The sequence below is a fragment of the Taudactylus pleione genome, unplaced genomic scaffold, assembly GCF_031769625.1.
Source record: "Taudactylus pleione unplaced genomic scaffold, aTauple2 ptg001476l, whole genome shotgun sequence".
In the NCBI taxonomy this organism is placed as follows: domain Eukaryota; kingdom Metazoa; phylum Chordata; class Amphibia; order Anura; family Myobatrachidae; genus Taudactylus; species Taudactylus pleione.
In genome coordinates, this window is record NW_028285874.1 from 333,101 (window position 1) to 355,628 (window position 22,528).

General features: G+C 49.9%; 1 protein-coding gene across 1 annotated transcript in view; it reads left to right on the plus strand.

Annotated features, from left to right (window-relative positions):
• Positions 1–13,392, plus strand: part of ATP6V1B1 (ATPase H+ transporting V1 subunit B1) — a 101,636-nt gene extending 88,244 nt beyond the window's left edge. The window contains exons 9-14 of the mRNA XM_088463863.1: positions 765–888; positions 2,391–2,541; positions 2,695–2,777; positions 4,203–4,307; positions 8,679–8,808; positions 12,169–13,392. Coding sequence (XP_088319989.1) covers positions 765–888; positions 2,391–2,541; positions 2,695–2,777; positions 4,203–4,307; positions 8,679–8,808; positions 12,169–12,335 — 760 coding nt within the window. The 3' untranslated portion in view covers positions 12,336–13,392. The remainder of the gene's footprint in view (positions 1–764; positions 889–2,390; positions 2,542–2,694; positions 2,778–4,202; positions 4,308–8,678; positions 8,809–12,168) is intronic.
• Positions 13,393–22,528: the final 9,136 nt, after the last annotated feature.

Here is a 22,528-nt window from a genome sequence, read left to right on the forward strand (position 1 = left end):
TGTGTAGAATGTTGGAATCTTTCAATGTGTCATATATAATATTAACTGTATATACAGTGGGATGTAGTCAGCATCCCGGCCTGCGGGATGCCGACGGTCTAAATTCCGGCGCCGAAATCCCGACAGCGTCGGGATCCTGGCTCCAGTATCCCAACCGCCGGCAACATGAAGGTAAGTATCGGGAGTTAGGGTAGGGTTAGTGAGGGTTAGAGGCACCGGGGAGTGAGGGTTAGAGTGCGGGGAGGGGGAGGTTAGGCTCAGGCAACGGGGAGTGAGGGTTAAGGTGCGGGGAGGGGGAGGTTAGGCTTAGGGTGCGGGAAGGGAGAGGTTAGGCTTAGGCACCGGGGAGTGAGGGTTAGGGTGCGGGGAGGGGGAGGTTAGGCTTAGGGTGCGGGAAGGGAGAGGTTAGGCTTAGGCACCGGGGAGTGAGGGTTAGGGTGCGGGGAGGGGGAGGTTAGGCTTAGGCACTAGGGCAGGTTAGGCTAAGGTAACGGGGAGTGAGGGTTAGGGTAGGGGTTAATGCTAGTATACTTAGCTATGGGTGTCGGGATTCTGACTGTTGTTATTCTGACCAGCGGCATCCAGACCGTACCCAACCCTATACAGTAGTTAATATTATAATATAAGTAATATCTGTGAACGCTCTGAATAAATCAGGGGCGGCCTTGTGCATGCACCTATATGTGACTGATGGGTGTAGCAGCAACGTCTGGGGATAAATGAATATTATGTGAAGTAACAAAGTCATCATCCCGTCTCCTCAGAATTGAGAGGATCATCACCCCCCGCCTGGCCCTGACAGAAGCGGAGTACCTGGCGTATCAATGCGAGAAGCACGTGCTGGTCATTCTGACGGACATGAGCTCGTACGCTGAGGCTCTGCGTGAGGTAACTGTGGCTCTGTACTGCTGCAGCGTCTATTGGCGGTCGCCCGTCTGCACCTTCATCCAAATGCCGCTACATGCTCCTTCCCTTGTGTACATCCGAGCGTTCGAAATTTGCAATGCGCTACTTTCAGCTTCTGTACACGGTGTAATACCGATTGGTGCGTCCTTAGATGCCACTATCGGTCGCGCCGTTTGAGCATGCGTCGACAGCATTCGGGACGCATGCGCGTTAAGACTAGGGCATATGCGCAATGGCAAAAAAAAATCTACGTCTGCAGTGGGTACACCTCAGAATTGTGCCCAGAGACTGCTGATTTATATGCCATCAATGGTCAATGGTTTGCCACCCTGTGCTTACAAAAACCATGGCCGTGCATGTGCAAACCTCCGCCTGAGGACCTCCCTATCCAATGTACATCATCGGGCTTCCCCCATTGATGGTAAACCAAGTAACACTGCCAGCAGACAATCGATAATTTGCTAACCATCGATGATCATTGACCAACCCCTTTCTTGATAGGACTGAGGGGGTCATTCAGACCCGCTCGCGAGCGTAGGATGCTCGCAAGCGGGTCGATGTTACCCCAATGTGCATGCACATGACAGAGGGAGCTCCGTCGTGCGCGTGCGCGAGACCCGGACAGCGATGGTGACTGACAGCACGCCCCCTTTGGTGGGAGTGCCGGGGGCGTGGCTGCCAGACGGAGGCGTTCCCATGGGAATGCCTACCGTCTGGGTCCGGCCCCACTGACATCACTAGTGATATCAGTGGGAGTGATTTTGGCTCTGATAGAGCCAAAATCACTCCAGGCCTTGTGGCAGCGAGACCCTACCGCAGGGTCTCGTCTCAAGCCCGATGGTCGCGATGGTCTTGACCATCGCGACCATCTTTTTGGCCGCTCGCATATGCTGTGGGTGGTCACCCACAGCTATGCGAGCGGCCAGGAGGCCGCTCCATTTTTAGGTAGGAGGGTACTGATTCAGAGCGAGCGCTCTGGTCAGAGCTTCCGGCTCTGAATCAGGCCCTGAGATCGCAGTGACTACGCAGGGCCAGTGATTCACAGGAAGTGAGCGTTTGGGAGTGGTGACGGGGGGGTGGTCGGCCTAACCCACGCGTGCCAGTGCACAACACCGTTGCAGGGCTGTGCACAAATTAGGCACTGCGATGCCGTACGTAGCTTGGGCTCTCACAGCGTGCGCTGAGGTTAGCAATTCCTGAGTAAGGTCAGACCTTGTGCAAGTGTACGTGAGGCTGCGATGGTACTCCATGTTACCGATGGTTTCACAGAGATGCTAAGTATTACGGATGTGTGTCTGGTAAAGTGGGCGTCCTTATGTTAGACTGCGACGGCATAGCGATTGCAATCATTAGCGTATTTTCGCAGTGAGACCGCGTGCGTAAACGCCGCTGCGGTCGCAATAGCTATATAATACTGAATCAGGCCCATGGACTGTTGCTGGATTCCTGGTTTAATACTCTGGTTCATGATGTTTGTCTTTCAGGTGTCAGCAGCGCGAGAGGAGGTGCCGGGTAGACGAGGCTTCCCTGGGTACATGTACACCGATCTGGCCACTATATATGAGCGCGCTGGTCGTGTAGAGGGCAGGACTGGGTCCATTACTCAGATCCCCATTCTAACCATGCCTAACGATGGTGAGTCCCAAGCAAATAGGTCTGCATCACCTTGTGATAGAGTGTGAGCTCTGCTGCCGAGTGTAAGGTCTGATTACAGGCGCTCGCTGGAATTGCTGGTGCCCAGCTGGCCGGGTGACCAACCTGCTAATTACAGTGTAAACTCTCTTCCAGACATTACTCACCCTATTCCTGACTTGACCGGGTTCATTACAGAAGGACAGATCTACGTGGACAGACAGCTACATAACAGACAGGTTGGTCAGCGTTGTACATAAATCCTGTCACCCGCCTCATTCCACCTTCTCTCATTGGAAGTCACCCTATGATCCAGCCTATGTGTAGATTGAGGGCCTGATTCAGACACTACAATATACAGAATGTTAATGTATGGGATAAAGGAAGCCAAACTAATTTGCCCAATAGCACAAGAATCTGACACTGGGATTGGAAGCAGGGTCAGTACAAGGCATTCCTTGGTTAATGTACTGTAAGTGGGCTTTGAATGGGGATTTTGGTCAGATGAAAGTACATGTGTAGAGAAGGACGATGGAATGAGGTTTCCTCCAGTGTCGCTCGGCAGTGCGGGAGCAGTTTGGCAGGTGCCGGAATCTGGTAGGGGTGCTGTGGTTGAGCTTTTCATCTCCGAAGACTGTGGGGTCTATTCATTATCACTTATGGAGAGTGAGAAGGCCACTCTGGAAAAAAATTAGAGTGGCAGTTGGAGAAGACGAGGTTGAGGGAGTGTCCATTACAATGTGTATTAGATGAAGAGTTTTCTCCATAGTCCTTGTTCATGGGGTCAGCCATGCAAGGTGATTAATTTTACTTGTGTAGGGAGTGAACAATATATGCTGGATGGATAAAAACATAATATCACTGCACAAAAACTGGAGAGCGTTCCCTACGTCCCAATTACCCGAAACTTTATACTCAGCCATTAATGAACTGCGGAGCTGACCATTTCCCAGGTTTCTCCTCAGCAAACATTGGAAGAAGTTTGGTCAGTGCTTCACTTTTAAATCTTGCAATTAATGTGGTAATAATATATATTGTATTAGATTTGTGAATTCCACGCCACATTGATAATTAGTCCATTGGGTGCATAGGGCCTGATTCAGAGCCGGACGCTCTGACCAGAGCGCTCGCTCTGAATCAGGGCCCTCGTCCTTTAAAATGGAGCGTCCTCCTGGACGCTCGTATAGCTGTGGGTCACCACCCACAGCATATACGAGAGTCCAAGAAGATGGTCGCGATGGTCTTGACCTTCACGACCATCGGACTTGCGAGGGAAACCCTGCGGTCGGGTTTCCCAGCCACAAGCCCTGGAGTGATTTTGGCTCTATCAGAGCCAAAATCACTCCCACTGACATCACTAGTGATGTCAGTGGGGCCGGCTTCAGACGGTAGGCGTTCCCATGGAAACGTCTCCGTCTGGCAGGCACGCCCACACCCACATCGACAGCACGCCCCCTTTGGTGCGAGACCCAGAGCGATGGGAAGCCTGACGCTCGCCGGGTCTCGCGCATGCGCACGACGGAGCTCCCTCCGTCGTGCGCATGCGCAGTGGGGAACATCGACCCACTTGCGAGCGTACTGCCGCTCGCGAGTGGGTCTGAATGACCCCCATATCTGCTCTAGAACCTTCATGTTACGTTGTTATGTCCAAAAAATCGTTTCAGATTTACCCTCCAATCAACGTGCTCCCTTCTCTGTCCCGACTCATGAAATCCGCTATCGGGGAAGGAATGACCAGAAAAGATCACGGAGATGTCTCTAACCAGCTGGTAGGTGCCTCTGGGCTTACATACTGCTACATGTTACCTGTCCACAGAGTAATGTGTCGACGTCCTCACCCGCGCATGTCACTGCCGCGGGCTAAACGGCCTAAGAGGTCCCTGAGCCCTTTACGTATAGTATCTGCGCTTGCAGAATAGAAAGACGTCCGTTTCTGCTGGCGGCCTTACTGTAGGTGTGATGGAGTTTACAAGCTGAGGAAATCGGGAGCAGCACTTTATTAGGAAGAAGAACAAAATGGCGAATATGCGAATGCGTTTACCCTGCAGCATACTTGCCTCACTTCAAATAACTCCTCTCCGGGAGAAGCCCGGCATTTTCGGAGGTTTGACCGTATTTCTCATCATAGTGCATCCCGCCCACAATGATTCTGCCGTTATCCGTGATACCTTGACCATTAGAGGTGCTGCGTCATAGGAGTCTGTAATGGCCATTTACCGCCATGCAGACCTGTAGCGGGAATACACCTGGTTTTTGTGCAAATTTAGATCGTTCTGCAGGTTGCAGCAGAAGTTTGCGCTCTCTGATGTGAGGAGGAGGAGAGATTGGATCGGGCCAGATAAAGGTGCACCACTAACCCCTAGACAGGAAAGCGAAATATTATTTCTCGCCCCCCACCCCGGAATGCAGAGGGATGCTCCATGCAGCCATTTTTCCATGGCCTTCGTGGTTACTATTAGAGCTAAAAACCTTGGCTGGGCGACACTTTGTAGGGAGGAGTGACCCATAGCGCAATCGTGTTCCTGTTCACGCCCCCATTCTGCCGCCATTGTAATGCGGGGGACAGCTATATTCACCACTTGAGGTGGTAGCACAGCTTTAGGTAGACACAATAGATTTTGTATATTGCGTGGGGCGGGATTATTTCATTGAGCTGAGGGGTGGACAAGGAGCATTTTAGGGAGTCATTCAGCATCTTACAGAGGGCTGCGCGGCTTTTTCCTCCGAACAAAAACATTGTTGAATTTTGTCTGATTACCTTTATAAGACCCATTGGCCCCTTCCGGTTGGAAACGAGTCTTCTGGAGGATATTTCATGTAAGTGAATATGCAATAAATGGAGACTCTCATTGTAGAATGATCATCCGATTTCTGCATTTTAGAGAAGGGGACAGGGGATATTATGAGTTCCCTACACATCCAAACTTATCAAGTTTATACATTTGCCTGATGAAGAGAAGACATACCTTCATGCCATATTATGTTATTGCAAAAATGTGGGAGTTTATAAAATGAAAAAAGTACATTGGAACTCGTGTTCCTCAGAAGACTGTGGTGGTTCCTCTCTCAGTTCCTGACCCTGAAGGAAGTGGCTTCTGTCCAGCTTCTGGTGACCACTCCTAAGTCAGTTCTGAAGTAGCCCCCGCTGAGTAAGCCGTACATTGATCCTGTTTTGTCCTGGCCCAGCCTGTGGCTCTTGTTAGTTAATATAACATACTGTACTGAGAATGGAGGACACTGTCCTGTCTTAAAAAATGAATAACTTATGCTCTGACTACACGGGAGAATGAACATCCGTCTTTTCCAATGAGGGGAGTGTAGAGTCCTGGTCTTCTGGCACATTTATGGCTGCATATGGTGCTCCGTGCTCCACAATGAGGGAGGGACAGTTGGCATCTTTGTCATTTTGGCTGTGGTTTGTAGCTGTTGTTAAAATTGCTGAATCTGATAAGATTATAAGGTACTGAAGCTCGTTTAGAAAGCAACCAATCAGTCATTTGCTTTCAAAGCCTGACTTGCCATGGAGAGATAAAAGGCTCATTGGTGGTTGTGCACCTAAATGGGAAGCGGTCGGGAAGCCGATGGACGAAATCCCGACCGCCAGCTTCCTGACTGTCTAATCCCGGCAAGGTACTGTGACACAGTTAGGTTAGGGGGTCTCTCTCCTGGGTAGAGGACTCCTTCCTTACACACACACACAGCAGCAGGGAAGCAGCACACCAGTCTGGATGCAAGTACAAGCTGGTCGGCGCCAGTCTTTATTGTACAATGTCAGAAATAACACAAAGAAAACATAAATATAAATCCTAGCCCTGTCGGGGCACTAACTTCACAGGTGGTTCCCTCACTACCAGAACCTGGCAGGGCCTAATGCCCTCGCCAGCAACAAAGCACAGCACAGTACTCACAGGTTTTCCAAGTGTCTCTGAGCAAACTCCCTGTCTGCTCTCCCAGGTGAGACAATCAGCCCTCAACACACTAGGCTTATATTGGCCACTCTCAGGTGGAAAACTAACAAGCCTGTTACCAGGCTGCGAGAACCAAAACCTGGAGTGGCCGTGGGTGGAGCCCTCCCTCTCCTCTCACCCACAACCCCCAGGTCCCAAACCGGCTTTTCAAAAAGCCGCAACTCAAGCCTGCTACACTGCAGACTTTCTCCTGGGGATTTTAAACACATAGGACAGGAATCTGGGATAAATGTCCCTGTCACAGACCACTTTACCAGTGATCCTATCACATAACTAATGACAGGCATCGAAATCCCAACTCCTGTCATTAGACCTACGCCGGGAGCCCGACACCCGTGATACCGATCGAAGATAAGCCGAGTGCCGGGCGCGGGGGGAAAGAGGGTTAGGTTAGGGGCTCCCGGGAGGAACTTAGGGTTAGGCACCCCCCTGGGAGGCTTAGGGTTAGGCTAGGGGAAGGGGGAGTTAGGGTTAGGCACCCACAGGGGTAGGTTAGGGTTAGGCACCCCCCCTGGAAATTTAGGATTAGGCTTTGGGGAAGGGGGGTTTGAGTTAGGCACTTGAGGGGAGGTTAGGGTTAGGGGGTAGAATAGGGATAGATAATACTTAGCTTTTTACGTTTGGGATCTTCACCCCTGCTGGGCTTCCACTGCGGCCGGCGGTAAATCATTCCGATGGGAAGCAGTCGGGAAGCCGACGGACGAAATCCCGACCGCCGGCTTCCTGACTGTCTAATCCCGGCAAGGTACTGTGACACAGTTAGGTTAGGGGGTCCCTCTCCTGGGTAGAGGACTCCTTCCTTACACACACACACAGCAGCAGGGAAGCAGCACACCAGTCTGGATGCAAGTACAAGCTGGTCGGCGCCAGTCTTTATTGTACAATGTCAGAAATAACACAAAGAAAACATAACTATAAATCCTAGCCCTGTCGGGGCACTAACTTCACAGGTAGTTCCCTCACTACCAGAACCTGGCAGGGCCTAATGCCCTCGCCAGCAACAAAGCACAGCACAGTACTCACAGGTTTTCCAAGTGTCTCTGAGCAAACTCCCTGTCTGCTCTCCCAGGTGAGACAATCAGCCCTCAACACACTAGGCTTATATTGGCCACTCTCAGGTGGAAAACTAACAAGCCTGTTACCAGGCTGCGAGAACCAAAACCTGGAGTGGCCGTGGGTGGAGCCCTCCCTCTCCTCTCACCCACAACCCCCAGGTCCCAAACCGGCTTTTCAAAAAGCCGCAACTCAAGCCTGCTACACTGCAGACTTTCTCCTGGGGATTTTAAACACATAGGACAGGAATCTGGGATAAATGTCCCTGTCACAGACCACTTTACCAGTGATCCTATCACATAACTAATGACAGGCGTCGAAATCCCGACTCCTGTCATTAGACCTACGCCGGGAGCCCGACACCCGTGATACCGATCGAAGATAAGCCGAGTGCCGGGCGCGGGGGGAAAGAGGGTTAGGTTAGGGGCTCCCGGGAGGAACTTAGGGTTAGGCACCCCCCTGGGAGGTTTAGGGTTAGGCTAGGGGAAGGGGGAGTTAGGGTTAGGCACCCACGGGGGTAGGTTAGGGTTAGGCACACCCCCTGGAAATTTAGGATTAGGCTTTGGGGAAGGGGGGTTTGAGTTAGGCACTTGAGGGGAGGTTAGGGTTAGGGGGTAGAATAGGGTTAGATAATACTTAGCTTTTTACGTTTGGGATCTTCACCCCTGCTGGGCTTCCACTGCGGCCGGCGGTAAATCATTCCGATGGGAAGCAGTCGGGAAGCCGACGGACGATATCCCGACCGCCGGCTTCCTGACTGTCTAATCCCGGCAAGGTACTAATGACAGGCGTGGAATATATCATTTCTGCAGATGATCATCTGCTCTACCTTTTCTCCACAGAGAAGACAGCCTATTGTTTCTGATCGCCCAATGAACCCTCAAATAATAGTTATCAGGGATATCTAATACTACACAGGACTTCCATACATACTGGTATATAGTCTATATTCATGTGACAGACGTGTGCAGAAATGATCTGTGTGTCTAATTTTAGTATTTTAGAGGTAAACTTGAGATCATGATTATAACAGTCCTGTACCGTCCTGCATTTATACTGCATTGTACAGTAACAATGGGCACAGTCCAGCTAACCCAAGCTTTTTATCTGACTGAACAGTATGCGTGTTACGCTATCGGGAAGGATGTCCAAGCTATGAAAGCTGTGGTGGGAGAAGAAGCTCTGTCTTCAGATGACCTCTTGTACCTCGAGTTCCTGCAGAAGTTTGAGAAGCAGTTTATTGCCCAGGGTAAGTCTGGGGGCATTGGACTGTACAGTAATAAGGTATGATGGGGCTATAGACAAGAGGATCAGTTCTTTCTGTAACCATTTATAATGGTTATTTTTGAGGACAAGCCAATCTATGCTCATCTATAACCCTGGAAGAAGCTGCAATAAATGCTCCCTCTCTCTGTAATAATGTACAACTCTGAGGGGAGCATAGAAGGGAGGCTATGGTAGAGAATTTACTACATAAAGGGCTACAGTACGGTAGGTGGTTAGTGTTACAGTACAGTGGATGACTACAGTATGGTGGGTGGACCCAGTATGATAGGTGGGTACAGTACAGTGGACTGTCCCATCCACTGTACTGTAACCACCCACCATACTGTAACCACCCACCATACTCTAATCCCCCCACTGTATTCTAACAATCCACTGTACTGTACACATCCACAGCACTCTAATCACCCAGAATATGGATGACGGTTAGAGTAGGGTGGACATGTACAGTATGGTAGATGTAGTGTAGGATGGATGGTGACAGTGCATTGGATGGGTACAGTACAGTGGATGGTTACAGCACAGTGGATTGTTACAGTACGGCTGATGGTTACAGTACAGTGGACTGGTACAGTACAGTGAACAGTTTGATTACAGTAGACGGTTAGAGTACAGTGAATGGTTAGAGTATGGTGGATAGGTACAGTATAATGGATGAGTACAATACAGTAGATGGTTACAGGGCCTGATTCTGAGTTTGGAATAAAGCAGAAAGAGCAAGTAACTGTGTACCTGGATAAACCATGTAGCAATGCTGAGTGTGCAAATACATAAAAAAATTTTGCTTGCAGGGTAAATAATGGCTGCAGCTGCATGTAGCCTACATAAGCTGGACAGCTTTATTTTTACACTTGAATTTAGATTTCAGTTTGGACGCACCCCTCCCAAATCTAATCTCTCTGTACATGTTACATCTGCCCCACCTGCAGAATGGTTTTACCACGGTGAAAAGCTACTTGCTCTTTCTTGCTTTATTCCCAACTCAGAATCAGGCCGTCAGTACGGTGTACGGTTAGAGCGCGGTAGGCGGTTGTATAGTGAATGGTGTACAGTATGGCGGATGGGTACATTACAGTGGATTGTTAGAGTATGGTAGATTTTTACAGAATGGTGAACGGTTAGAGTATAAAGGATGTATAGGGTACAGTGAATGGTTAGAGTATGGTGGATGGATACAGTACAGTGGATGGTTACAGTACGGTGGATGGATACATTATAGTGAATGGTTAGAGTACGATGAATGGTTAGAGTACAATAGATGAATACAGTAGTGGATGGTTAGAGTACCATGGCTGGTGTACAGTGGACGGTTAGAGAATGGTGGGTGGTTAGAGTCAGTGTATGAATACAGTACAGTGGATGGTTAGAGTATGATGGATAAGTACAGTACAGTGGATGGAAACAGTACAGTGGATGGTTAGAGCACAATGGATGGGTACAGTACAGTGGATGGTTAGAGCACAATGGATGGTGGGTGGTTAGAGCACAATGGATGGGTACAATACAGTGGATGGAAACAGTACAGTGGATGGTTAGAGCACAATGGATGGGTACAGTACAGTGGATGGTTAGAGTATGGTGGATGGATAAGATACATTGGGTGGTTAGAGCACATTGGATGGGTACAGTGGATCAGTACAGTACAGTGGATGGTTAGAGTATGATGGATAAGTACAGTACAGTGGATGGAAAGATTACAGTGGATGGTTAGAGCACAATGGATGGGTACAGTACAGTGGATGGTTAGAGCACAATGGATGGTGGGTGGTTAGAGCACAATGGATGGGTACAATACAGTGGATGGAAACAGTACAGTGGATGGTTAGAGCACAATGGATGGGTACAGTACAGTGGATGGTTAGAGTATGGTGGATGGATAAGATACATTGGGTGGTTAGAGCACATTGGGTGGGTACAGTGGATCAGTACAGTACAGTGGATGGTTAGAGCATGATGGATAAGTACAGTACAGTGGATGGAAAGAGTACAGTGGATGGTTAGAGTACAATGGATGGGTACGGTACAGTGGATGGTTAGAGTATGGTGGATGGATATAGGGCCTGATTCAGAGACGGACACTCTGAAAGTGCGCTCGCTCTGAATCAGGGCTTTTTTTTTTTGGTGCGGCCTCCTGGCCCCTCACATAGCTGTGGGTGACCACAGCTATTGCGAGCGGCCAGGATGATGGTCAAGACCATCGCGACCATCGGGCTTGCAATGAGACCCTTGAGCCGGAAGCTCTCCCACTGACATCACTGGTGATGTCAGTGGGGCCGCCCACAAACGGCAGGTGTTTGCTTGGGAACGCCTCCGTTTGTGAAGCCACCCCCCCGCCACGCCTACAAAACGGGGCGAGCTGTCGATCAACATCGACAGCTGCCCCTTTTGTAGTGAGCCACGGAGCGAGTGCTTTTTGCGCTCGCGCCGGGGGTCGCGAGTGTGCACTGGCACACCATCGACCCGCTTGCGAGCGGGTCTGAATCAGGCCCATAGTACATTGGGTGGTTAGAGCACATTGGATGGGTACAGTACAGTGGATGGTTAGAGTATGATGAATAGGTACAGTATGATGGATGGGTATAGTACAGTGGATGGTTAGAGTACGATGGATGGGTACAGTACAGTGGATGGTTAGAGTACGATGGATGGGTATAGTACAGTGGATGGTTAGAGTACGATGGATGGGTATAGTACAGTGAATGGTGAGAGTACGATGGATGGGTATAGTACAGTGAATGGTGAGAGTATGATGGATGGTTACAGTACAGTGGATGGTTAGAGTACGATGGATGGGTATAGTACAGTGAATGGTGAGAGTACGATGTATGGGTATAGTACAGTGAATGGTGAGAGTACGATGGATGGGTATAGTACAGTGAATGGTGAGAGTACGATGGATGGGTATAGTACAGTGAATGGTGAGAGTATGATGGATGGTTACAGTACAGTGGATGGTTAGAGTACGATGGATGGGTATAGTACAGTGGATGGTGAGAGTATGGTGGACAGTTACAGTGCATTGATTCTTCTATCATAAATTCTATATATTTTAAAACCACCAGTGGTAGATTTAGACTATCTCCGGCATTGCTGCACCCACTTCTCATCAGCCACTGTCAGAGTGCCACTCTCATTGTCCATTAGGGCCTGTGTTGTCCATCCGAAGTGCCCCTCAGCCCAAATGTAATTCATGATATTTGACAATATAGATAGCAAACACCTTTTCTAGTGCTTGTAATTCTGTTACAGCTCTTGGCCACTTAGAAGTCTGAGTGATAGATGGTCGCTACTCCTACTAACCACTGCGCATCTTCATTTCCCACAGGAGCGTATGAGAACCGATCGATATTTGAGTCGCTGGACATCGGGTGGCAGCTGCTGCGTATCTTCCCTAAGGAGCTACTGAAACGCATCCCGGAGAGCATGCTGGCCGAGTTCTACCCCCGAGAATCCAGGTCACAGGCCGGCGCTGCCTCCTCCTCCAGACTCTAATTCTGCCCATTTCACATTACTGACATCTCGTAGGACCCACTAAACCGAAAATACAAGATTCAGTAGTTTATCTAAAAGGGCCGACAACAACATTCACAGATATATATATGTAAAGGTTTCAGGACCTGTTCTGAATGCAAGATATTTGAACTAAAACTGTCTTTACGGGGGGTGGAAAGTTTTTTTCCTATGCAGACATACTGTCAGTAATCCCATTGAGGGACACTGCAGACAGCCTCTTTCAGCCACCAATAGCCAAATATATCTAAAATAACAGAGGAGACTGCGCTAATATGCAAAGCAAGAGGTCCATAGAGGGACTGCTCTACAGTTGGACGTAGGTCCCTAAGCGCCACCTTGAATATATGATTTGCGCAGTATGCTCCTGATTCCGAGGCGGAAGCAACCTTGGCCGCTTTTCTTTTCGGCCACGGCAGCCTAATGACTTCCTTATACTAATGCGGGAATCCACCCGTGTATACTAAAAGTCTTATGCATCTGCACGTGGAAGTGCGTCCCACCCACTATTTTCATGGGCGCAGCCGTCATTGTTAGTATCTGGGCTTGCTCGTACCCATAGGCAAACGCGGGGGGGAGGTTTCCCGTCTGCCTGGAAACCCCCCTCTCCAGCACACACATGACCACAGTAGAAATAGTAATATAATAGAATTTTTCTAGTGCTGCATGTTCTTCTCAGTATCACAAATGAAATAATTAGCACCACCTGTGGATCTTTTAACATGTATCAGACAGTAATAAATAACCTGTGCACCAACTAGGAGATCTGGAAAACATGCACTATTAGGGATGCACTGCTATAGAGCCCAATATGTACATATATGTCCAGGGCAATGTTAGGTTCTTCTGCTGCTCCCCCAGACTCCCGGACTTGCTCCAATAGTCTGGAATGGTGCCCATATCTAAAATAAAAACATCTAGCTCAGGAAGGATGGCCTTACTGTCACATCTAATGGGTTACTGTGATCGCTGGTCCTGTATATGCTGGAATTACACAATACACTTTGTATGACGCATAATAAAACTGGTTGAGCACTAATTCTGCCCTCTTCATGGATTGGCCACATTCGCTCTAAAATCAGGCATTTGGAACCCCCCCTAGAAATCCTGCGTTTGCCACTGGTACCCCCTTGCTGAGTGGAAAAGATCTGTCGGAAGCAGGAATCCCATTTCTGTCCCCACGCTGCGATCGTGCACGGAAGCCGCCCTACTCGACCATGACACTCCCAAGAGATGGAACAGTCCCGTGCGTTCACATGGTCACCAGCCCAGTTACATCCCAGAAATGGCCATTTTACAGACAGCGTGCTCCATCAACGTATGGCTCAATCCCTGCGCACTAGCGAACTCAGTTCGTGGGCATATACCTGATCCGGCGCACGTGCAGAAGCCGGTCCCTTTCTTTGGCGCAGGCGCAGTATGCTAAAATCCGCAAGATCCGTTGGCATATCCGCTTGCGACTCGGAATCAGGCCCTGTGCCGGGACCTGTGTTGAGACACGCACTTGCGGTGTCTCAGATCCACCCGTTTGCGTACAAAGATGCAACCATCGGTCGCACATCATCCGATTATCGCACTTCTGAGTAACCTTATAGGTCACTTACAATGGCTGTCGGAACTGAGACATGGGAACCTTTACAAGAGTGCATAGGATCGCATTCACAAGCTGAGACACTCCCCAAAAATGGTTGCTGCGCGCCTGCGTTTGAGTTGCATCTCCCCATTGTTGCCCGCAAATGTCAATTACTGTACTTTGCGATTAAATCCTCACCAGGATCGACATTGGAGAACCATCGCAGCACATGCACAGTAGTAAAATAATCATCCATTTGCGAAAACAAAGGCTTTGCGACCGTCCCCGAATCACGCCATAAATCAGGTTCAAAATGTCCAGCATATCGTGTTTTTAACAAGGTCTAGTTATATAAAGTGCCACGGAATGTGCTGGCACTATAGAAGTAAGTGGTAATAAATAAATAAGGTGTGGAAACTTCTTCGTATACCTGTGTGAATGGGATTAGCAAACGCTCTGTATAAGGCGATCAATAGTTCAGTTTTGGTGATTCACATACAATATACACGACACAATATTTATTGTTCAATGTTGGTGTCTGACATTTAAAATTTGAAGAAAACCGAAAGGACAAATTGGTATTTTCTCTCTGGCTGGTGGCTGATACCTTCCGGGAGACAGAAGGGTTAATGATCGGACTGCTCCTCAGGGCCGTGGAACAAGCCGAGATGTGATGTCCCTCTTCACACATTCACCGCGCCAGACAGGAGTTGTGTCTGGCTGGACCACATTACAGACGCCTCAATAATTCTGAGACCCGACTGTCAGGAAATAGATTCAAACATTTAGGGCCTGATTCAGTGGTGCAGGCTAACTACACGCTAAATGCACTCAATGCCGGTATGCACGCTGTTGGCCAATGTTGGAACTTAAAGTACAGCGCTTGCGTCCTGATGGTTACCGCATGGAGAATTAGGGGCGCAAGAGCCATGGATTACCATGGGCTTTCCCTGGAAAGTAACGGGGTGGCTAGCCAGATGCGGGCGCGTCGCTGACAGAAAGTGCGTCTAAAGGACGCCATGACCAGATGGAGAAATTGTACCTGCCATAGCTTTCATGTTGCGAGCGATTAGGCGTCTTAAGACGCACCTAGACAGGTTAGCACCGCTGCAAGTAGGCGTCTCAGCATGCTCAGAATCGGTTGCGACATTAGCATAAAAACGCGGCTGCTGCAAAAGAAGGACCCGTGTGCGCCTGTAGACTTTTGCATTAGTTGTATGTACCTGTCTGGTAGTAAGATGAAAAGTAATCTGACGTAAAGTGAGGTGCGTTCTCAGGGCCTGATTCAGAGCCGGACGCTCTGAACGAGTGCCTGCTCTGAATTAGGGCGTTTTGTTTTTTTTTCTTGATAATGGTCGCGATGGTCAAGACCATCACGACCATCGTGCTTGCGACGAGACCCTTGCGGTAGGGTCTCGTTTCCGCAAGCCCCAGAGTGCTTTCGGCTCTAACAGAGCCGGAAGCACTCCCACTGACATCACTTGTGATATCAGTGGGGCCGGCTCCAGACGGTAGGTGTTCCCATGGGAACACCTCCGTCTGGGCAGCCACGCCCCCACCCCGCCCACCAAAGGGGGCGTGCTGTCACTCAACATCGACAGCATGCCCCCTTTGGTACGAGACCCATAGCGACAGCTTGGCCGTCGCTATCCGGGTCTCACGCATGTGCACGACAGAGCCGGCTCCATCATGCGCATGCACACTGGGCCACTATCGACCCGCTTGTGAGCGCATAGCGCTCGCGAGCGGGTCTGAATCAGGCCCTCAGTACAGAGGTCAGGCTGGCTGCGGCTGAGTGAGGGGAGGGAAGCGTAGAGGAATATAATTATGAGGGGCTTCCACTTATTCTGCAATTATTGTCTGAAATCAAGCAAAAAAATAGTTTCTGTTTGTTCCCAATGCACATAACAGAACAATTTTATGTTGCCCCCCACCCCCCAACATAATATCGTTTCGAAGCCCCTGCTACCACTGCCACACTCCGCTGTATGTACAGTATGGTGCTCTTTGGAGCTCTTGTTTTTATGGTTGTCTAATGTAGGGGTAGGCAACATCTGGCACTCCAGCTGCTGTGGAACTACACGTCGTAGCAATCCCTGCAACAGTTTTAACATGCCCAAACAGCAAAACATGGGCATGCTGGGATGTGTAGTTCCACAGAGTCCTGCATTTTGCCTAAACCAGATCACAACAATCACAGCTACTGAACTTTGGAAGAGAGGACCTCATTCAGACCCGCTCGCAAGCACTATGCGCTCGCAAGTGGGTCTATGGTTGTACAATGTGCGTGTGCAAGCCCCGTAGCGAGTGGGAAATTCGCTCCGGGGCTCGCTACAAACGGGGCGGCTGTCAATGTTGATTGACAGCTCGCCCCGTTTTGTAGGCGGGGTTGGGGGGGGGGTGGCTGGACAAACGGAGGCGTTCCTGAAGGAACACCTGCCGTTTGTGGGTAGCCCTACTGACACCACCAGTGATGTCAGTAGTGAGTTTCCGGCTCTATTAGAGCTGCAAGCTCACTGGGGCTTGCGGCAGATGAGACCCTACCACAAGGGTATCGTCACAAGCCCGATGGTCGCGACCATCACCTGGCCGCTTGCAAAAGCTGTGGGTGGTCACCCACAGCTTAGCGAGCGGCCAGGTGGCCGGCTTAAAAAAGAAAAAAGCGGCCGCCCTCATTCAGAGCGAGCGCTTGCTTTTTGTTAGCGACTCTGAATGAGGTCCAGAGTCCTGTGAGGCTCCTGAAACCCTGGTGAGTTTTCCTAGAAGAGCAGGACACCCCCTCTATCCTGCCTACTTCCCTAGTGAAACTAGAAGAGAGAAATACATTATAATGGGCTTGTCCCCTCTGCACAATGCCAGGAATTACAGCATGATTGGTGAGTTCATCAAGACACCAAACTTGCGGCTTTCATTTTCCCTCCGGGATCTCCTAACCCTTTTCCTAATTTATGCACTTTTATTACTTTACTTTCTTTGGGATGATCCGAGTACACACTGGAGCGATGTTGGGCCAATATGCTGTTCCGCAACGACATTTTGCCTACATCGCTCAGTGTGTACGCATGATTGCATGCTCCCGCAGTCGCTAGCGATGGCCGCCAGGTTTGATGTGCTGCACATCAAACCTAGAGATATCGCTAGCGGTCATTGCATTGTTAATGAATGACAAAACGGTGACCGTCATTCATTAAAGTTGTCCATTGTGGATGCCGGATCACACATCTGCGTGCAAAGTTGCAGCATTGTTCACAGATCATTTGATTAGCGCAGTCCTGAGTAACAATGGGCCCATGGAATGGGTGTGGGAACTGAGACGCCAGAGCCATGTTTCTTGCATTCGGGATCGCAGATGCGGAGTGTGACACGCCCCCCGAAATGGTCGCAACACGCCTGCGCTCTTTGCCTCCACTTCTCGTTACCTCCCCCAAATGCTCCCTGACTGTCAATCCCACTGTGAGTAAAAAGTCGCTGCTTACGACTCTGGTAATGTATCTTGACGCCTGCGCGGTGCGTCTTAGACGCATGCACGGTTTACCGAGAAACGTTGAACTCCGTAAACATCGGCTTTGTGTACATCTCTGTGACTCAGGCCTGATAAAGATTCTGTGAATGAGTAGGTATTTATACCAGACATCTGAGGAACCCTAATGTCACTCAGGATGTCCTTTGTAATTACGCCCAGAGGCCAGACGCAGAGCCTGGCTTCAGCACGCCTCGAAATCGGGACTGACGTCCTCATTTTCAAGAACACAGCCGGTGCCGCTCCCATCACGCCTCCAAATGGCTTAGGGGGCACTGCGACCATTATCGCAGGCACAGATCAGCATCAGTACAGATCTGAGGCCCTGATTCAGAGCCGGACGCTCTGACAGAGCGCTCGCTCTGAATCCGGCCCGTCCCTCTGAAGGCCGTCGTTATTCGGGTCTTGCGCATGCGCACGAGGGAGGTGTATGCGCACTTGGCCAACATCGACCCGCTTGCGAGCGTGTCTGAATTAGGCCCTGAGCCCATTGATAGTCACAAAACCGATAACATTGATGATCAATACTTCTATAAGTGTTGCACTAACTTGTGATCAGAGGGCCTGATTCAGACCCGCTCACAAGCGGATCGATGGTACCCCACTGCACATGCGCCGCCTACGTCGTGCGCATGCGCGAGACCCATCCAGCGATGGCAGCTCCGTCGCTACGGGTCTCGCTACAAGACGGGGCGGCTGTCGATGGTGAGTGACACTCTCCCTATTTGGAGGCGGGGGGGGTGGCTGTACAAACGCAGGTGTTCCCTTAGGAGCGCCTGGCGTTTGTGGGCGGCCCTACTGACATCACTCGTGATGTCAGTAGTGAACTTCCTGCTCTATTAGAGCAGGGAGTCCACTCGGGCTTGCGGCTGCCGAGACCCTACCACAGGGTCTCGTCGCAAGCCCGATGGTCGCGATAATCACGACGGACTCCAGGCCGCTCGCACAAGCTGTGGGTGGTCACCCACAGCTTTGCAAGCGGGCTGAAGAAAAAAAAAAAGCTTTGCCCTGTTTCAGAGCAAGCACTCGCCAGCAGCGAGCGGCTCTGAATCAGGCCCTAAGTCCAGCTAACCTTCTGAATCTTACAATATTGACTTTGTACTTGTAAACCTGATGCACTTAAAGGTAGCAAATGTCTTGCAATTAATAAATATGGGTAACAGTGAAGTACAGTCCTATTACACCCCTACATCTGACAGTCCTGGGGACACTGAGGCCTTTTGAGTGTTTAAACTGATTGCTGGTAGCCTGAGCCACGATTGTATAATATGAATTAATTGCACTGTAACGGCCCCTTTTGGGGCCACTTTACAGCAGTGTTACTTATACAAAGGCCTGTCCTTAGTGATTGCAATCAACATAAATACTGCTTTTATCTCTGGAATGAGGAAGTATACTGCGCTGGTGAACAAATTGAAAATCTGAAAGTGATTTTAATGAATGAATATCAGAATAGATTGAAAAATAGATAGAACAATATACTGAAAAAATAAAAATATGTATAGAAAACAATAAGACATATAATCAACAATAAAAAACACGTAATCATTAGTATTTGTAGATATAAATACTAAATTAACTACTAGCTGGTGTAAAAGATGACACAGATTGTGCTGAGTTTAGAATTGTAGTATAACAGTCATTGCATGAATAAAGTTCAAATGCATCAGGTAGAGGCGTCTGACACACCTTGCTAGTTAGTAGCTTGATATTGCAACACTGTAACCGCTAGCCTGCAACTAAGGTATCCACAATGATATGCAATCTGAGGTTTGTATATTGGAAGGCAGTTAGTGAATTGAGAAAATCAGAGTGTCACCCCGTCGGGCGCACAATAGTAAGGAGAAGAGTAATAGCACTGACAAGTCTCAAAGTCTCAGGGGCCTATTCATTAAACCTAAAAATTCAATGGAGATAATTAGCTTTAGAACTCTCATGGAGTTCTAGCTAATTATAGGTGGAATTCATCATTCCACCTCTCCATAAGTATCTATTCCGGTACCTGTCATTTTTGCGATGACAGCTTTTCGGGAAATAGATACTTTTCCTGCCTACACTACCTTATCGCATCTGGAAACAGTGCTGCGCATGCGCTGTTACATCTGCAAAACCAGCGCATGCACAGCACTGCCTACAGATGCGTTAAGTTTGTGTAATTGATAATTTTCGGAATTTGATGAATACCACAATTTCCACATCCCCATACTAAAGTGCTAATACTAAAGTGCTAATGTATGGGGAGTGTGGAAATTAACGCAGGGGAACTTAGCAAGGAGATATCTGTGATATCTCCTGTGCTAAGTGGCTACATGAATACCAAAATAACGTTATTTAAGGAAAATGTCCTTAAAAACGTTATTTTAGTGTTGATGAATAGGCTCCTAGGACGGCTACTGATGTGCGAGTAGCGTGGTTCTCTATCCGGCTGTACGGTGAAAAATGCTGGCCCGAGAAAGAAGCAACCTTAGTGTCTCGCGGTTGCAGGGATCGGGTGCTGTGGCTCTCTGGGCCTGATTCAGACCCGGTCGTGAGCGCTGAGCGGGTCGATGGTGGTCCACTGGGCATGCACCAGGGTCGATGGTGGTCCACTGGGCATGCGCACGACGGAGCCAGCTCCGTCGTGCGCATGCGCGAGACCCGGATAGCGACAGGCGCTCCGGGTCTCGCAACAAAGGGGGCGAGCTGTCGATGGTGAGTGACAGCTCGCCCCCTCTGGTAGGCGGGCCGGAAGTTCCCGAAGGAACGCCTACCGTTTGGGGGCGGCCCACTGACATCACAAGTGACGTCAGTGGGAGAGCTTCCAGCTCAATTTGAGCCGAAAGCTCTCTGGGGCTTGCGGTCACGAGACCCTACCACAAGGGTCTCGTTGCAAGCCCGATGGTCACGATGGTCTTGACCATCTCGACCATCATCATGGCTGCTCGCTATAGCTGTGGGTGGTCACCCACAGCTATGCGAGCGGCCAGGAGGCCATTCTAAAAAAAAAAAGCCCGGCCCTGATTCAGAGAGAGCGGCTCTGTCAGAGCGTCCGGCTCTGAATCAGGGCCTCTGTCCAGCTGCACAATGGTGATTGCCTGCCAGAGACCAGGGCCGGAGGGGAAGCAAAGAGAGTTGCCGGGTAGATGGGTATGCGCGGCCGCGACTTGTCGGATATCCCCGCACCGGAATCAGAGGCTGCGGACACTGGGCACACTTGCAGGAGCTGGTTACAAGGCTGGACACAGTTGGCAGGTGCGGGCAGCAACGCATTTCGTTCCGTTCCTGGGACTTTTTCAAGCTGAATGATTTTATCTCACCAATCTCTGATGCAATCTCAATAGGAGGATGAGGCTCTCTCAGATGCAGATCAGCATGCACTCGTTACAGCCCGTGGCACTTCAAGTCTCATATATGCCAACTCAGCCGCAATGTCCAGGAGGATCCCGGTCGGTCATCGGGTGGCACTCCCGGCACCCCGCAGGAGATGTCAAGTCTCCCGGTATGGCCTCCACCCTCCGCACATCCCCGCACCCAGGGGGCAGGGCCATGAAGACGTGATCAAGCCATCACACCCCTGCACCGCCCACCATTACCGCCACCACGCCGCCCTCCCTGCAGCGCCGAGCTGGCTGCCCTGCCCCCTCCCCGAAAGTCGGCATTGGCAAGCATGGTATTGTCTCAGAGGAACCTGGTTTCTGTCCTCTGCAGCTTCAGCAATCAACCTCTAGACATTCTTGCAGAGAGCAAGGTCTCCTTCCCTTTTGTGTACTGGATGTCACTCCAGCAATCTGCTCTAACAATAGCTCTTATGGCGGACAGACCCTCAGCAGCCTGGCTCTCTTCTCACCACACACCTGTGCTCGGTCTCTGCATCTAGCAAACCCCTCTCAACTCACACTTAGCTGCTCCACTTCCAGCTCTGCACAGGACCGCAGCACTGCCACAACTTCACCCACATAGTGCGTAGTGTTGTAGTCCTTTACCTGTGACACATCACAGCCTGCGGGGTATTACACACACACACACACACACATATATTATATACTAGCTGTTGCCCGCAGCTTCGCCCACATATTTTTTGATGTGCTCTGGCTGTATTAATTTGCATAGGGGCACCGTTGTGGGAGTGGCCCACATGACCAGCTGAGCTATATCAGTGATATGCAGTGAGGTGACTGGCTTGGGAGACACACATGTAAATAAAAAACAAACACAATTTTTATATCAAGACTCTGGAGCATGACAGGAAGTATGATAGGGGTTGGAGTATGACAGGGGAGGCACTGCCTCCCCTGCCGAACCTGACTGCACGTCCCTGAGCTATATAGACTGGTGGTAGCAGCACCGGCTTCACCTATCACTCACACCTATGTCACTGTGTGCCCTGGGCACAGACTGCTATGTAACCTATACTATTCACCCACCACTCACACCAATGTCACTGTGTGCCCTGTGCACAGACTGCTATGTAACCTATACTATTCACCCACCACTCACACCAATGTCACTGTGTGCCCTGTGCACAGACTGCTATGTAACCTCTCCTATTCACCCACCACTCACACCAATGTCACTGTGTGCCCTGTGCACAGACTGCTATGTAACCTCTCCTATTCACCCACCACTCACACCAATGTCACTGTATGCCCTGTGCACAGACTACTATGTAACCTCTCCTATTCACCCACATCTCACACCAATGTCACTGTGTGCCCTGTGCACAGACTGCTATGTAACCTCTCCTATTCACCCACCACTCACACCAGTGTCACTGTGTGCCCTGTTCACAGACTACTATGTAACCTCTCCTATTCACCCACCACTCACACCAATGTCACTGTGTGCCCTGTGCACAGACTGCTATGTAACATCTCCTATTCACCAACCACTCACACCAATGTCACTGTGTGCCCTGTGCACAGACTGCTATGTAACCTCTCCTATTCACCCACCTCTCACACCTATGTCACTGTGTGCCCTGTGCACAGACTGCTATGTAACCTCTCCTATTCACCCACCACTCACACCAATGTCACTGTGTGCCCTGTGCACAGACTGCTATGTAACCTCTCCTATTCACCCACCACTCACACCAGTGTCACT